The 13,512-nt window shown below is 48.2% G+C and overlaps 6 protein-coding genes across 6 annotated transcripts; 5 read left to right on the forward strand and 1 right to left on the reverse strand.

Moving 5' to 3' along the window:
• The first annotated feature begins 163 nt into the window (after window positions 1-163).
• On the forward strand, window positions 164-988 carry LOC108028466 (rhodanese domain-containing protein CG4456). Its single transcript, XM_050886516.1, has 3 exons — window positions 164-552; window positions 612-771; window positions 835-988. Exons 1-3 carry the CDS (start codon window positions 348-350, stop codon window positions 893-895), a joined length of 426 nt encoding a protein of 141 aa, XP_050742473.1. The 5' UTR covers window positions 164-347; the 3' UTR covers window positions 896-988.
• A 496-nt stretch (window positions 989-1,484) lies between these two features.
• On the forward strand, window positions 1,485-2,451 carry LOC108030369 (heat shock protein 22). Its single transcript, XM_017103241.3, has one exon. The coding sequence runs from the start codon at window positions 1,746-1,748 to the stop codon at window positions 2,265-2,267; it is 522 nt and encodes a 173-aa protein (XP_016958730.1). The 5' UTR covers window positions 1,485-1,745; the 3' UTR covers window positions 2,268-2,451.
• Window positions 2,452-3,075: 624 nt separating this feature from the next.
• On the forward strand, window positions 3,076-3,916 carry LOC108030359 (heat shock protein 27). Its single transcript, XM_050886515.1, has one exon. The coding sequence runs from the start codon at window positions 3,137-3,139 to the stop codon at window positions 3,737-3,739; it is 603 nt and encodes a 200-aa protein (XP_050742472.1). The 5' UTR covers window positions 3,076-3,136; the 3' UTR covers window positions 3,740-3,916.
• Window positions 3,917-4,200: 284 nt separating this feature from the next.
• Window positions 4,201-7,645, reverse strand: LOC108030338 (heat shock protein 67B1). Its single transcript, XM_017103206.3, has 2 exons — window positions 6,114-7,645; window positions 4,201-5,052 (listed from the first exon to the last, which is right to left on the reverse strand). Exons 1-2 carry the CDS (start codon window positions 7,506-7,508, stop codon window positions 4,396-4,398), a joined length of 2,052 nt encoding a protein of 683 aa, XP_016958695.2. The 5' UTR covers window positions 7,509-7,645; the 3' UTR covers window positions 4,201-4,395.
• Window positions 7,646-9,925: 2,280 nt separating this feature from the next.
• LOC108031227 (heat shock protein 23) lies at window positions 9,926-10,984 on the forward strand. Its single transcript, XM_017104466.3, has one exon. It carries the CDS (start codon window positions 10,190-10,192, stop codon window positions 10,763-10,765), a length of 576 nt encoding a protein of 191 aa, XP_016959955.1. The 5' UTR covers window positions 9,926-10,189; the 3' UTR covers window positions 10,766-10,984.
• A 1,298-nt stretch (window positions 10,985-12,282) lies between these two features.
• LOC108031173 (heat shock protein 27) lies at window positions 12,283-13,429 on the forward strand. Its single transcript, XM_017104396.3, has one exon. It carries the CDS (start codon window positions 12,406-12,408, stop codon window positions 13,042-13,044), a length of 639 nt encoding a protein of 212 aa, XP_016959885.1. The 5' UTR covers window positions 12,283-12,405; the 3' UTR covers window positions 13,045-13,429.
• Window positions 13,430-13,512: the final 83 nt, after the last annotated feature.

Genomic DNA, 13,512 nt, shown 5'->3' on the forward strand with positions numbered 1-13,512 from the left:
ATCTTAATATTTAAGGGTTTTGATAAAAAAATATTTATATTTAAAACCAAAGATTATCCAATACTTTTAATGCTGAATTATTTACCTTCCTAGAATGTAAATCGGCTCGACTATCATATACCGTATATGTACTCTTTGAAGCCGAACTGTAGGCAGATAGCAAGCTCTGTAGAGAAGACTATCCCAAACCGTTTCGAATTAGAAATTCAAAGTGAAATCGGATCGAGAGCCCCGACCGGCGCCGGCGCCTAGAAAACTACCTAAACAAACAGGGCGACACCGCAATAACCAGACGCGATAAGCCGACTGAGCAAATACTCCCGAACCGCGAATAACGAGCCCCATAAATGAATCTCTTGGGGCCGGCTAGCAAGTCAGTTGTACTCCAGCTGGCGAACCAAGTGAGGCTAGTGCTGCGCCCCCTGACCACGATGGCCACCTACGAGCAGGTTAAGGATGTGCCCAACCATCCGGAAGTCTACCTCATCGACGTCCGGCGCAAGGATGAGCTTCAGCAGACGGGCTGCATTCCGGCCAGCCTCAATATACCCTGTAAACCATGGTTCTATACCTATTCTTTGTACCATATTCATGTTTCTTATCACTTTCAGTGGATGAGCTGGACAATGCCCTCAGTTGTGATGGGGCTGCTTTCAAGAACAAATACGGAAGGTCAAAGCCGGGAAAAGAGTCCAGGATCATATTCACCTGCCGCTCGGGAAATCGAGTCGTCGAGGCTGAGAAAATTGCCAAGAATCAGGGATACTGCAAGTGGGTTAAGAGCTCTTAAATATTTAGTTATTATATTATAAAATGATCGGGTATTCTTTTCAGTGTGGTGCTCTACAAAGGCTCGTGGAATGAGTGGGCCCAGAAGGAGGGCCTTAACACTTAGGGATCTAAAAATTTGGATTTTAAATTACTCAGTTTATAAAAACATGTGGGAAAAGGAATTTCTAATAAATAATAACATTTAAAACAATTAAAATTTTTGATTTTTTCCTTTATCAATGTCAGAGATCTAAGGGTTATAATTTGGTTCAGTTTTAATAACATAGGTACATATTGCTGACATATTTTCCAAAACAAATATTTAAGTACCTAAAAATGTACCTTTTTTTAACTACGCCCATGGAAAAGTTTATCAACACCCACACACCCGCACATAGAAACCGAGTTAATCTCGCCAACTCTCTCTTTCTCTCCCCATCAGAACTGACCTGCCCCAAGGCGCCAAAAGAGAGAATTCCGTTGAGCGCTAAAACAAAATGTAAATAAAGTATCTTTCGGGAACCCAGAGACCCGAAACTTCTACAAACTTCTCTGAAATACCAGACAACAACCCCTGTTTAAATGCCATTGCTCGATTTCAGCCCAGGCGGAAAATTGCATCAGCAAAGGGCGAAGAAAATTCGAGAGAATGCCGGTGGCTTCTAGACTTAAAGAGTACCTCCCTGCCGATGGTATAAATAGCAACCGGTGGAGCAGAGCTCTCTCAGTTCTAAAAAATCACAGCAACAGTCAACATCTCGCAAAAAATACGATAATCCAAAATTTCACAAGCTTGATAGAAAATAACTAAGCTAAATAAATATAAAATACATCAAGACCTTAAATTCAGACTACGAAATAAAAAATTTGAAATATTATATTTCAAAAGACAACCGAATATTTAAAAGCATATATATCATCTGAAATTACATCAGACAATCCCCACTATAATTAACTATAATCATCATACCATAATGCGTTCCCTACCGATGTTTTTGCGCATGGCGGAGGAGATGACCAGGATGCCACGCCTCTCCTCGCCCTTCCACGCCTTCTTCCACGAGCCGCCCCTTTGGAGTGTGGCTCTGCCGAGGAACTGGGAGCAGATTGCCCGCTGGCAGGAGCAGCAGTTCGCCCCACCGGCCACCGTCAACAAGGAGGGCTACAAGCTGACCCTGGACGTCAAGGACTACAGCGAGCTGAAGGTCAAGGTGCTGGACGAGAGCGTCGTCCTGGTGGAGGGCAAGTCGGAGCAGCAGGAGGGCGACCAGGGAGGCTACAGCTCCCGGCACTTCCTGCGCCGCTTCGTCCTGCCGGAAGGATACGAGGCCGACAAGGTGACCTCCAGCCTGAGCAGCGACGGCGTCCTGACCATCAGTGTGCCCAATCCCCCGGCGCTGCAGGAGACCCTCAAGGAGCGCGTGGTGCCCATCGAGCAGACCGAGGAGCCGGCCAAGAAGACCGACGAGGAGCCGAAGGTCGAGAGCAAGCAGTGATATAAAGAACTTCGATGCTAGTGAAGCCCTTAGTTATAGTTAGATCTTCCCATCTCTACCAAACAAAATTCAAAGACTTGTAAAATGAATAAGTTAATTCGTAAACCTTTAAGATTGGTTAACTCCTTATGTACATTTATGTAGAAAAGAAGGAAATACATTTTAAATTGAATATTAAGCAAAATACTGTCTTTGCCATTGGGTACAGGTGTTATTAAATAAAAATAAACGGAAAGACAACCGTCAGTTATGATATGGCAACATAAGTGCGATATACGAAATGATATGGTATACTTATAATAACACTTTACAATTTTTATAAACTTTTCATTGGAAGTTTAAATATATGATAGAATGATTAACAGAAAAACCAAACATTTAAATGATAGGATTAAATATATAAAATTATTATCCAACACGTGCAATTTATTGGATCTTTAGTTTGGAAGGCTCATAAGAGATACCTCTCCTTAGATGGAAATACTTTGCAGACCCCCAAAAATACTTTCAATTTTTTCTGTATTTTTCTGGCACCTTAGGCCCACGCCCCCAGGCCTTTTCCGCTTCCTTCGACGATTCCGGTGACGTAGCCACTTGACGCGGGTCCAACTGGCCGTAGTATCGTCGTGTGCACCTCGTTGGCCTCGCCTTCACCGCTGCACTTGGCCGATACGATCCGATTCGTTGCGATCCCATGCGATGCGCCTCGCCCTGATGACTCATCCACCGTCTCCGCCAGCAGCCATCCGCAATCCGCATCCGTCGAGGCCAGTCGGCCATCTATAAAAGAACTGACGGCGGCGGCGACAAGTTTTATAAGAATTTCGGACCCGAACGCTAGCGGATCGTTCCCCTAATCCCGCCGAGAAATGTCGCTGGTGCCCACCACATATCGCGACCTGTCGCGCGAACTCGATCGTCCCCGTCCGCTCTACCAGCCGCCGTATGACTTCCAACTGTATCCGTACTTGTGGGACGATCCGCGTGTCTGGTGGCCGTCGCCGCACACCAGCAGGAGCGACCTGCTCCGGCCTCTGGATGAGCTGGTGACGCGGCGCGTGCGGAACCAGTTGATCCAATCGACGCCCTACGAATGGGCGCATCCCATGCGCTGGGACAACTACTACTCCGGCGAGCGAGTACATGTGGACGAGAAGGGTTTCCGGGTCGACATAGATGTGCGGCAGTTTCATCCGCACGAGATCGTGGTCAAGACCAACGACGACTACGTGATTGTCCAGGGCAACCACAATCGCCGCAACGAGGGCTCCAACGGCCTGGTGGAGAGGCACTTCGTAAGGAAGTACCTCCTGCCACGCGGCTACAATGCCAACGAGGTGATCTCGGACATATCCAGCGATGGCATCCTCACCATCAAGGCGCCACCGCCGCCGCCAGCCAAGTACTACACTCCCGGGGAGCGGTTGGTCCGCGTCCATGAGACTGGCAAGCTGGCCCTGCCCTGGAAATAGTCCACAGCGGTGTTTAGCAAGCCCACAGATCCACCGTGAAAGCGCCTGACTCAAGGTGAACTATTTTCGGACAGCAAGCAAGTGCAGCCGATCATTCGAATTGGATTCAAACATAAATAAAATACAAATTGTACTCGTAGGTAATATATAAAGTGCGCAATAAATATTTGCTAGGAACACTGGGGATTACGGAGGGGTCTTGGCCCGGTCGCGCCCAAATGCAGGCGTCGATGTTTTAGGCGGCAAAAGACTTCCTCACTTTTGGGGGGAACTTTTGTTTGAAAACTAATTTTATATTTACAAGCAGTAATGATTGCAAAACAGACTAAGCAATTTGTTTTTATATTTAAAAGAAAGTTTTGACAAATTGCGAACAAATAGAGTGACTATCAATACCCTCTTAAAGAGCACATTTAAAAAGTATGCATAACTTACTTCCCGAAAAACAATGACAACAAGTATAAGTTTAACTCTTCACACCAGGTGATTTAATAACTTATTCTTCAAGTCCTTAGCTCGTTACAAATGCAATGAAATAAATAAGGAACATACATATTTGTGAGGGAATGACGGGTGCTTTGGCAGTGGAATATGGAGTTGATTCTATCGATGATTTTAAGGAGTACCACAGGAATTCGATGATCTCCAGGTGGGCTCTACTTGGCGGCGGCGCTGGCCTTGGGGGTGCCGTTGGCCGCTCCGTTCTCCTTGCCCTTCAGCTCGCTGGCCTGGTTCGGCTTGACGTTGAGGTGGGCCGGACCCACCTGCTGGATCTGGATGATGCGCTCCTTGGACTTGTCCTCGATGGCCTGCGGCTTGGGAATGCTGACGGTGAGCACGCCGTCGGAGGACAGCTGCGAGACGACCTGCTCCGGCTTGTAGCCCTCGGGCACCTTGTAGCGGCGCACAAAGTGCCGCATGATGTAGCCGTGGTCATCCTGGCGCTCCTCGTGCTTGCCCTCGACCAAGATGGAGTCGTCCACCACCTTGACGTTGAGCTCACTGGGCTTGAACTGGGCCACGTCCATGCACACCTGGAAGCCATCCTTGCCCACCTGAGCGGTGGCCGGCCAGTGGATGTCGTTCTGGTTGGCCACCTGGCGACGAAGGGCCAGCACCTGGCCGGCGGGCGACGAGGGGCAGATGAGCGGGGCGCAGGGGCAACCGTTGATCGAGCGGCGACGCTGGTTGCCATGGGGCTGCAGGTAGTGCGGATTCAGCCCCAGGCCAAACTCGTAGATGGGGCTGCGGGGCTCCTGGAGTTCGTCCACCAGCGACAGAAGAGTGGATAGCGCCATTTTGGTTTCGCCTTTTTAGGTTAGACTTTCGCAAAGGTTAAGTATATCTTCTTCTTTTTTGTTGGTTAGGTTGAATGCACTCTTGTGACTTGCAAAGGTATTTATTCCTTTTCTTGTTGTAATTGCTTTTCCTTTTTGCTTTAAGGCAAAGTAGCTTGTTTGGACTCGCTTGCTTGTTTGCTGTTCGACTTTTGAATTTGATCTGTGCTCTCTCCGAACAGCAGCGCTGGTTTTATAGCCCGGCGAGCTTTTCTAGAAGAGTCCGGAATGAGCGAGAGAAAGAGAAGAGCGGAGAGGTGAGAGAGAGAGAGAGAGAGAGAGCGCACACGGAAAAAAAATAGTACAAATTGAAGGCTACTTTATAGAGCACCGCTTCAATACAAACGAAAACGTTATTTTGTTACGTTTTCCAACCAAAAATCGAACATTGGAATAGGTAAAATAAGTATTGTAAGGAAAATCTAGTATTTGCTTATTTGTCCGATGTCACTATCGGTATAGTGAATGCCGCCGAATCCACTCCATATGAAGCAAGACAGGAACACTTTGAATTGCAATTAATGTACAAATTTAAGTAACAGGAGAAAAAAAACAATTTTTCGCTGTGTAGAAGAGAGCCAAAGGCGCCTGTGTGTGTGACAGTAAGAGTAAGAGAGAGAGAGAGCGAAATTTCTAGAAGAGTCCAGCAAACACCAGAGCAAAGAGAGTTCTCGCAATTTCCTAGGATGCGTGCAAAAGAGAAAGCCGGCTAACGGCAAACAAAACAAAACCGCATTTCTTTATTCTGTTTTTCCTCTTTATTGTTAAGTACATTATTTCGTGTTTCTGTCTTTAAGTTTTACTGGAATACTTGTAGTTGTTGTCACATATGTTTTTAGGAAATCATACATTTATCGCCCGCTATCTCCCACGCTTAGTAATTGAGTGCGTTTCCCGTCAGCTTTCTCGGCTCTCTTTGTGGAATGCAAAAGAAAACACAAGAAACATTTATGGAATAAAACGCACGCCTACTCGTGCTGGTTATTATTTGCTCTTAATTATCTGGTTTGTTCTTTTATTTTGTTATTCAGTCTTCACTTGGCCAGCTCCTCAGCTCCCTTGGCTGCAGTGGCTCCGTTCTCGCCCTGGTTCTTGGCCAGTAGTATGGCCGCATCCACGGCGGCCAGCTCCTCGCCGCCCTTCTCCACCTCCACCTTCTCCAGCTTCTCCACATCCTCCTTCGCCTTCTCCTCTTTGCTCTCCTCTGCTGCCGTGGAATCTTCGGGCTTCTTGGCCAGCGGCATTTCCACATCCTCGGCAGCTTCGGCGGTGGCTCCGTTACCGTTATTCGAGGCGACGGCCACTTCGTTGGCATTGGCATCCTCAGCCTTCTGCTCCCCTTCGCTGGTCACAACGGGTTTGGGTGTGGGGGTGGCTTTGGGCTCCTCCTCCTTGTCTGCCTCTTCGTTTTTGGCAACCACTTCCAGGGGCTCTGCTTCTGCAACGCCATTGTTGCCGCTGGAAGGGGCTTCCACTGCAGCGGCGGCTGTGGCAGCAGCCGCGCTGGAAGGAGAGGGCGAAAGAGCCGCTACTTCCGACTCCATCTCCGCCTCCTCCTGGCCATTGCCGTTGCTCTCCGAGAGACTGAGCGAGAGAGAGGCAGTGGGAGTGGAAGGGGAAGTGGAAGTGGTTCCGGGTGTGGGTGCAGTTGGAATAGAAGTGGTAGTGGAAGTGGGAACGGTAACGTTGGCAGACTGCTCTGCCTGCTGCTGCTCTGCCGGCTTCGGCGGCTGCGCATCCTTCTGCTGCTGCGATATCTGCTGGATGTCCACGATGCGCTCCTGCCGTTCCAGGCTTCCCTTGGCCACTGGAAGCGGTGGCGGCGCCTTGACCGTCAGAATCCCGTCCGAGGAGAGAGTGGAGTGCACCTCGTTGGGATCGTAGCCCTTGGGCAGGATGTACTTGCGGATGAAGTGGCGCGAGATCACCCCGTGGCCATCCTCCTTCTCGTCGTGCTGCCCCTCGACCACGATGCAGTTGTCGATGGTCTTGACGGTCAGCTCGCTGGCGGCGAACTGCTTCACGTTCATGCTCACCTGGAAGCCATTGCGATTGACCACCGAGTAGGCGGATTTGCTGGCCGTCGGCTGACCGCTGGCGCTGCCGCCACTTCCGCCGGAAGTGCCCTTGTCGGCGCCCAGCTCCTTCTCCAGCTCCAGCAGCGACTTATTGCAGCACACGGTCTTCGCACCGGCCACCCGGTTGTACGGATGGTGGCGGTGCTGCTGCACCGGCGACTGACCCTTGATGGGCACCCACATCATCGCGTTCCCACGCCCCAGCCCCCGACTCAGCTGTGGGGCATGCAACTGTGAGGTGGCATCCAGGGGATACAGCCCGAATCCGGCCGAGTCGTCTATGTCCATGGCCAGGCTGCGGTTGAAGTCGTGCAGCTCCTCGGCCAAATCGAGTATGAACGGTATCAGCGACATTTTCACTTTTCTTTCCTTGGTTTTCGGGGGTTTTCAGACTCTTTTTTCCTAGTTTTCAGTAGTTTCGGGGGATTAGTTGCTTCTGGGAACCGGCGGCGATCCGTTCTGGTCTCCAACTGGACTGCGTTTGAGCCCTTATGGCTGAATGCCGGCGCTTTTAAGCGGCCGTGCAGCGCTGAATGGAAAACCCGTCCACTTCCAGCCGCCTTCCAGGCCAGCTCCCAGGCGAAACTACTGCCAATCTCCTCCAGAGAACTCGCCCAGGGGAGGGGATAGCCATAAAAACAGCCTGCCAGGCCATGTACTGTGCCATTCTGCGGTACCTAAGCCGAAATAAGAGATACTTTTCCTATATCCCAGATAGCCAAAGAACAAAGAAAGTACTCGTATTCCAGGGGCGAAACCAGACAAACTGCAGCGTTGCAGAAAAAAGAGGCAAACCGGCTTGGAACCGAGGGATATATGCACGAAAAACCCCCGCCAGAGATGCCATCTCCCTCGGAGCCGGGGACATACTTGTGTTCATGTGGCTGTGCCCATGCGGAGGGGTTCGCTATATGTAAAGTGGTATGTGGTCGTGCTGCAGCTGAATTCCCAGTGCCGGCATTGAGCGAACAGCTGAGAGCGATAAGCAACTACAACAACAGCTGGGCCGCCGCCTGGAAGCTACAAAGCCGATGGAGCCGTGGAGCTGTGGAGCTGGAGGACTGGCAGTCGCGAGCCGGCGTCGCGTAAACATGCGCACTGTCGGCGTCTGGAGCAACCCATACATATGGTCTGGCCATGTACCTCTACCCATCTACTATGTGCCCCACCGCTCAGATGACGACGGGCTGGAGTTGTGTGCTGTTACATACGAGGGTATGTGGCCAAGTGCAGGCGACGGTGGTAACCGGTTGAGAGGCTCCAAAAGCAGCCACATCCAGACGCCGGCCAGACAGTGGAGACCTGGCTAAACTGTAGTGGGCCCGAGAACTCAACTCCGGGTGTACTGAAACCTGCCTATGTATCTGCATCTGTAGCTGTATCTGCGCCCCGAGTGCAGCGGGGAAAAGAGCCAAAACCTTCAGAGCTTGCTGCGTGCGAGGTGCCCCCTATGTGCTGTGCAATGTACTTGCCTTCATTTACCGGGCAGATATCTGACGGATACATTATGTGACCACCGTCTCGAATAGACAACTTCCATTGCGTTGGCGTTGGATTGTGTAAGCCCCGGGCACATAGCGCATGTACTCCGGGAAGAGCAACAAAAAATGGGGCCATAAATAAAAACATGAATGACATAAGAGCCAAGGATCGAGTTCTGTAATAGCAGATATTCTGTAGCTCGAGAGTGCTACTACCTATGTATATATATGCTTTAATAAATTGTGGAAAATTAAATAAATGTATTGTTATTATTCTTACATTAATAAACAATTTAAATATCTCGTTTCCTTTCTGATGCTACGTCTGAAATAAGCAAACAGCTTTAAGTTATGCATGATTCCCTAAAAATCTGTTTAACCTAGTAAATAACAAAATACGTTATGAATCTCAAACTACACTATGTTTTCTCTTGAAATGTACTTATATCTTTATTTTTATAAATAAAACAAATTTTCTCAATCAAAAAGTTATAGATGCAGGCCTTTTATTTATTGTTGTCTACTTAAGAACTTATATCTTGCAGATTAGTTAAAGTTAGTACCTAATATACACACAGGATTGCCTGACAGTCTCGAAGTTTCGCGAATGAACTTCTTCCTTGGATGTCTCTGTCCCTTTTTATGCACTTATAATACAAACCAACTACCTTTATAACAATTAATAATCAATTACATTCTAAATATATTTAAAAATGAATCAATAACTACCTTAAAATAACGTCGATCAATCTCCATTCAGGCAAAACGCTGTTTAAAAATGTAAATATATCTTTACAAGTTTCCCTGTTAAAAATCCTTGTATTTTGATTACTTTTTTCTTCTCTATAATATTTTCCTCTCAAATTAACTAGAGTTAATAGCCCAAGTGGCGTGCCGTAAAAACAGAATTGCTATACAGTCTGGAAGTTTCGCGAAAGAACTCCCGGCTCCGGGGTCTCTGTCCCTTCCTTACTGGTATATACACACATCATACGGCTGATGCGGCGACTTATCACTCCAGCAGGCCTTTTCATCTCCATCCCCACCCCCTGCGGTTGCCATTTTCCATGGCGATACTCTCGCTTTCACTGGCAGATAATGCGTAATCGCCGCAAATTCGAGAACTTTTTGCGATATTTTCAGGCCCGAGAAGTTTCGTGGCCCTCCTAGATGTTTGCGCCGTGCCCCTTGCGCACCGATACGGCACACACACACAGCGGCGGCACTCTCACAGATACGACGGCGCACCCATACAACGAAGGCGGGCGGTTGTATAAATAGCCGGCGTTTTCGTTCAACCGGCATCAGTTGAATTCAAAACGCCGAAGCGATAACAGCAAACAGCGAAAGCAAAGTCACCTATCAAAAACCAAAGTACTCTGAAAAAGTATCTCCTTACAATCTTGACCCACAAAAGATACAAATTAAAGCGCCTTATCAAAAGTTAGACAACCAAAGCGAAAGTTACCTATCGAAAGCAAAAGTACTTTGCAAAAGTATCTTACCACCGAATCCTACCCCGCAAAAGATACAAGTTAGAGAACCTCGTTGAAAATGGCCAACCTACCGCTACTGCTGAGCCTGGCCGACGACCTGGGCCGCATGTCGATGGTGCCCTACTATGAGCCCTACTACTGCCAGCGCTCCAGGAACCCCTACCTGGCCTTCGCCGTGCCCCTGGAGCAGCAGCTGCGCCAGCTGGAGAAACAGGTGGGCGCCTCGTCGGCAGCCTCGGGAGCCGCTTCGAAGATCGGCAAGGACGGCTTCCAGGTCTGCATGGACGTGTCGCACTTCAAGCCCAGCGAACTGGTCGTCAAGGTGCAGGACAACTCGGTCCTGGTCGAGGGAACCCACGAGGAGCGCGAGGACGACCATGGCTTCATCACCCGTCACTTCGTCAGGCGCTACGCCCTGCCCGAGGGCTACGAGGCCGACAAGGTGGCCTCCACGCTGTCCTCCGACGGCGTCCTGACCATCAAGGTGCCCAAGCCGCCGGCCATCGAGGACAAGTCCAAGGAGCGCATCGTCCAGATCCAGCAGGTGGGTCCCGCCCACCTCAACGTCAAGGAGAATCCCAAGGAGCAGATCCAGGAGCAGCCCAAGGAGCAGAACAACGGCAAGGACAAGTAGGAGGCGCGCCGTTGCCAAGAATCGCTGTATTTAACCATTATCAAAGTCATGTATCTGTTTTATAAGCTGTAGTTTCCTGGGGCACCCTACCATACTATACCTAAGCCACTAGGGGTGTCCTGGCTTAGTCTTAGTTTGGAATTTAAAATTTAATTTACCGAAATGGGCTGAAATAATATTATATTACCATTACAAATAAAATAACTATTACCAATTTAATTAACGGTATTTTTCTGGGTGGTGGAGGGTTATTAAGGTTTATAAAAATATAACTTATACCATAGTTTATATGGTACTTACAACTTTCAATACCATATAACTACTTAGCAATTGGGGTATCCTGCTAGTTTGGAATTTATAATTTAAATAAGTGGAATTAGCTGAACTAATATTACACATACAAATTTAAAATAAATATTACAAATTTAAGATTTTACGGCTCTCTTTTCTGGGTGGTGGTTGCTCTCCTTTAGTTTAGTGATGGTTATTAAGATTTGTTGAATAATATCTTTAATAATTGCATTTTTATTGGTTGAATAAGCCTGAAGTTGGTTTTGTACCCTTACTGCTCTTTTTTAGTGGAATTTTTGAGAACTCCCCTGCAACTCAGATTATTTTTTTAGGGAATTAAAAAAAACTCGTCAAAAAAGGCATTGGAATAAATGTAGGACCTACATTGTAGGTACAATAATAGTCAAGGTACATACATATGTATATTCTGGGTACATGATTTTTCCAGAAAACGACTGCATATATATGTATGTATTATGAATGTATGTACATAATTTGCCAATTCTTAAATTGCCCCGGTTCCCGACTTCGCGAAGCAGCGGCGAAAGCAGGCTGCGAAAATGTTTGCAGCAAACAAAAGAACGGCAAACATGGGAGGCAGCACGAAGCGAAACGGGTTCAATGCACCTGGTCCACTGAAAGTGCGGAATATCAGCTCCGTTGCACTCCAAGCAGACGGCGTTTAAAAGGCCAGATAAGAGAGGAAGTGCCTTAAATAAATATTGCATTTAGGTACATATGCATGTATGTGTGTTCTGTCGTTTAACTGTTGTTTATGCTTTGTTTTTTGCACAGAGAAATTACCAGAAAAGAAATGTCAAGAACTTTCTGGCTCCCTCTCGCTCTCTCGACAAAAAGCCGGCTGTGCCAGAAAGAGCGAGAAGATGCGAGAGAGCCCTGTTGAATTCAAGGGCGTGGGGTTGGAACACCCAAAAGGGGGTTGGTGTGAAAATCAAATAAAAAATTAAAAAAACGTCGCTTTAATAATGTGGCAAATAATTATTTATTTTCTTTGTTATTGTTTTAGTTTTACTTCTAGTTTGTTATTACATCTCTCTGTTATAACCTTTATAACTTATAATATAAGAAAGATGTAAAACCGTATCCCTGATACAAAGTGCTTACTGACCCCCTCTATAATTACCCTACATCCGCCCCTGGCTGCACCGCACTAGTGTGTGTGCCCCCGGCGTCGGTATAAAAAGCCGGCGCCTCCGTCGACGGAGCACAGTCGAAATTCGAAAATTGAAGGAAGAGCTCGAGAGAAACTTCAAAAAAAAAAAAGCGAAAAAAAAGTATTTCCTTTGTCTAGACAGGATTGTGATTTAAATAAAGAAAAAAGAAGCAAAATGTCGATTGTACCACTGCTGCACTTGGCCCGGGAGCTGGATCACGACTACCGCAGCGACTGGGAGCACTTGCTGGAGGACGACTTCGGGTTCGGAGTCCATGCCCACGATCTGTTCCATCCGCGTCGTCTGATGCTGGCCCCCAGCGTCCTGGGTCGTCGTCGCTTCTCGCCCTACGAGAGGAGTCACGGCCACCATGGCCATCACTCGTTGGTGCCACGTCGTTCGTCGGCCGCGAGCTCCCTGCTGCCCGCCGTGGGCAAAGATGGCTTCCAGGTGTGCATGGATGTGTCGCAGTTCAAGCCCAACGAGCTGTCCGTCAAGGTGGTGGACAAGACGGTGGTGGTGGAGGGCAAGCACGAGGAGCGCGAGGATGGGCACGGCATGATCCAGCGCCACTTTGTGCGCAAGTACACGCTGCCCAAGGACTTTGACCCCAACGACGTGGTGTCCACCGTCTCCTCCGACGGGGTGCTGACCCTCAAGGCTCCCCCGCCGCCCAGCAAGGAGCAGGCCAAGTCGGAGCGCATTGTCCAGATCCAGCAGACAGGACCGGCCCACCTGAGCGTCAAGGCGCCCGAGGCTTCCGAGGGAAAAGCCGAAAATGGCGGCGGCGAGAAAATGGAGACTGGAAAGTGAGCGGCGCCAAGAAGAGGAGGCAGAAGAAGCAACCAAGATTCGCTGGCGAAGAATAAGAAGGAGAATTTAACGCAGAACAAGGAAGAGAGTGTTGCAGCGCTGCTCGGAGAGTGCAAGACTAAAAGGGCTACCACCCAAAACACACCCATTGTATTACTCTCTTTAAAACCCCCACTCACACACATCATCACATCTTAGACTAAGCGATTTTAAACTCCATTTATCATAAACAAAAACCAACATTTTAGTCTGTATGATTAGGCTAAAAACAGGAGAATTGAATGCTCCCTTTGAGTTTATACTTTTTGTAAGAGGAACAGGCGCAACACTCGGGAGAACTTTGCATTTCTTTTGTGAAAAAACCAATAAATATGCGAAAAAATCAGCTGGCGTGTTTTAAATTGTTTTCCCCCTCTTCCGGCCCTAATTTGCATTTCAGGTTTTTCTGGATGTTCGCTTTTAAGGGGC

The sequence above is a fragment of the Drosophila biarmipes genome, chromosome 3L (genome assembly GCF_025231255.1).
Source record: "Drosophila biarmipes strain raj3 chromosome 3L, RU_DBia_V1.1, whole genome shotgun sequence".
Taxonomy (NCBI): Eukaryota; Metazoa; Arthropoda; class Insecta; order Diptera; family Drosophilidae; genus Drosophila; species Drosophila biarmipes.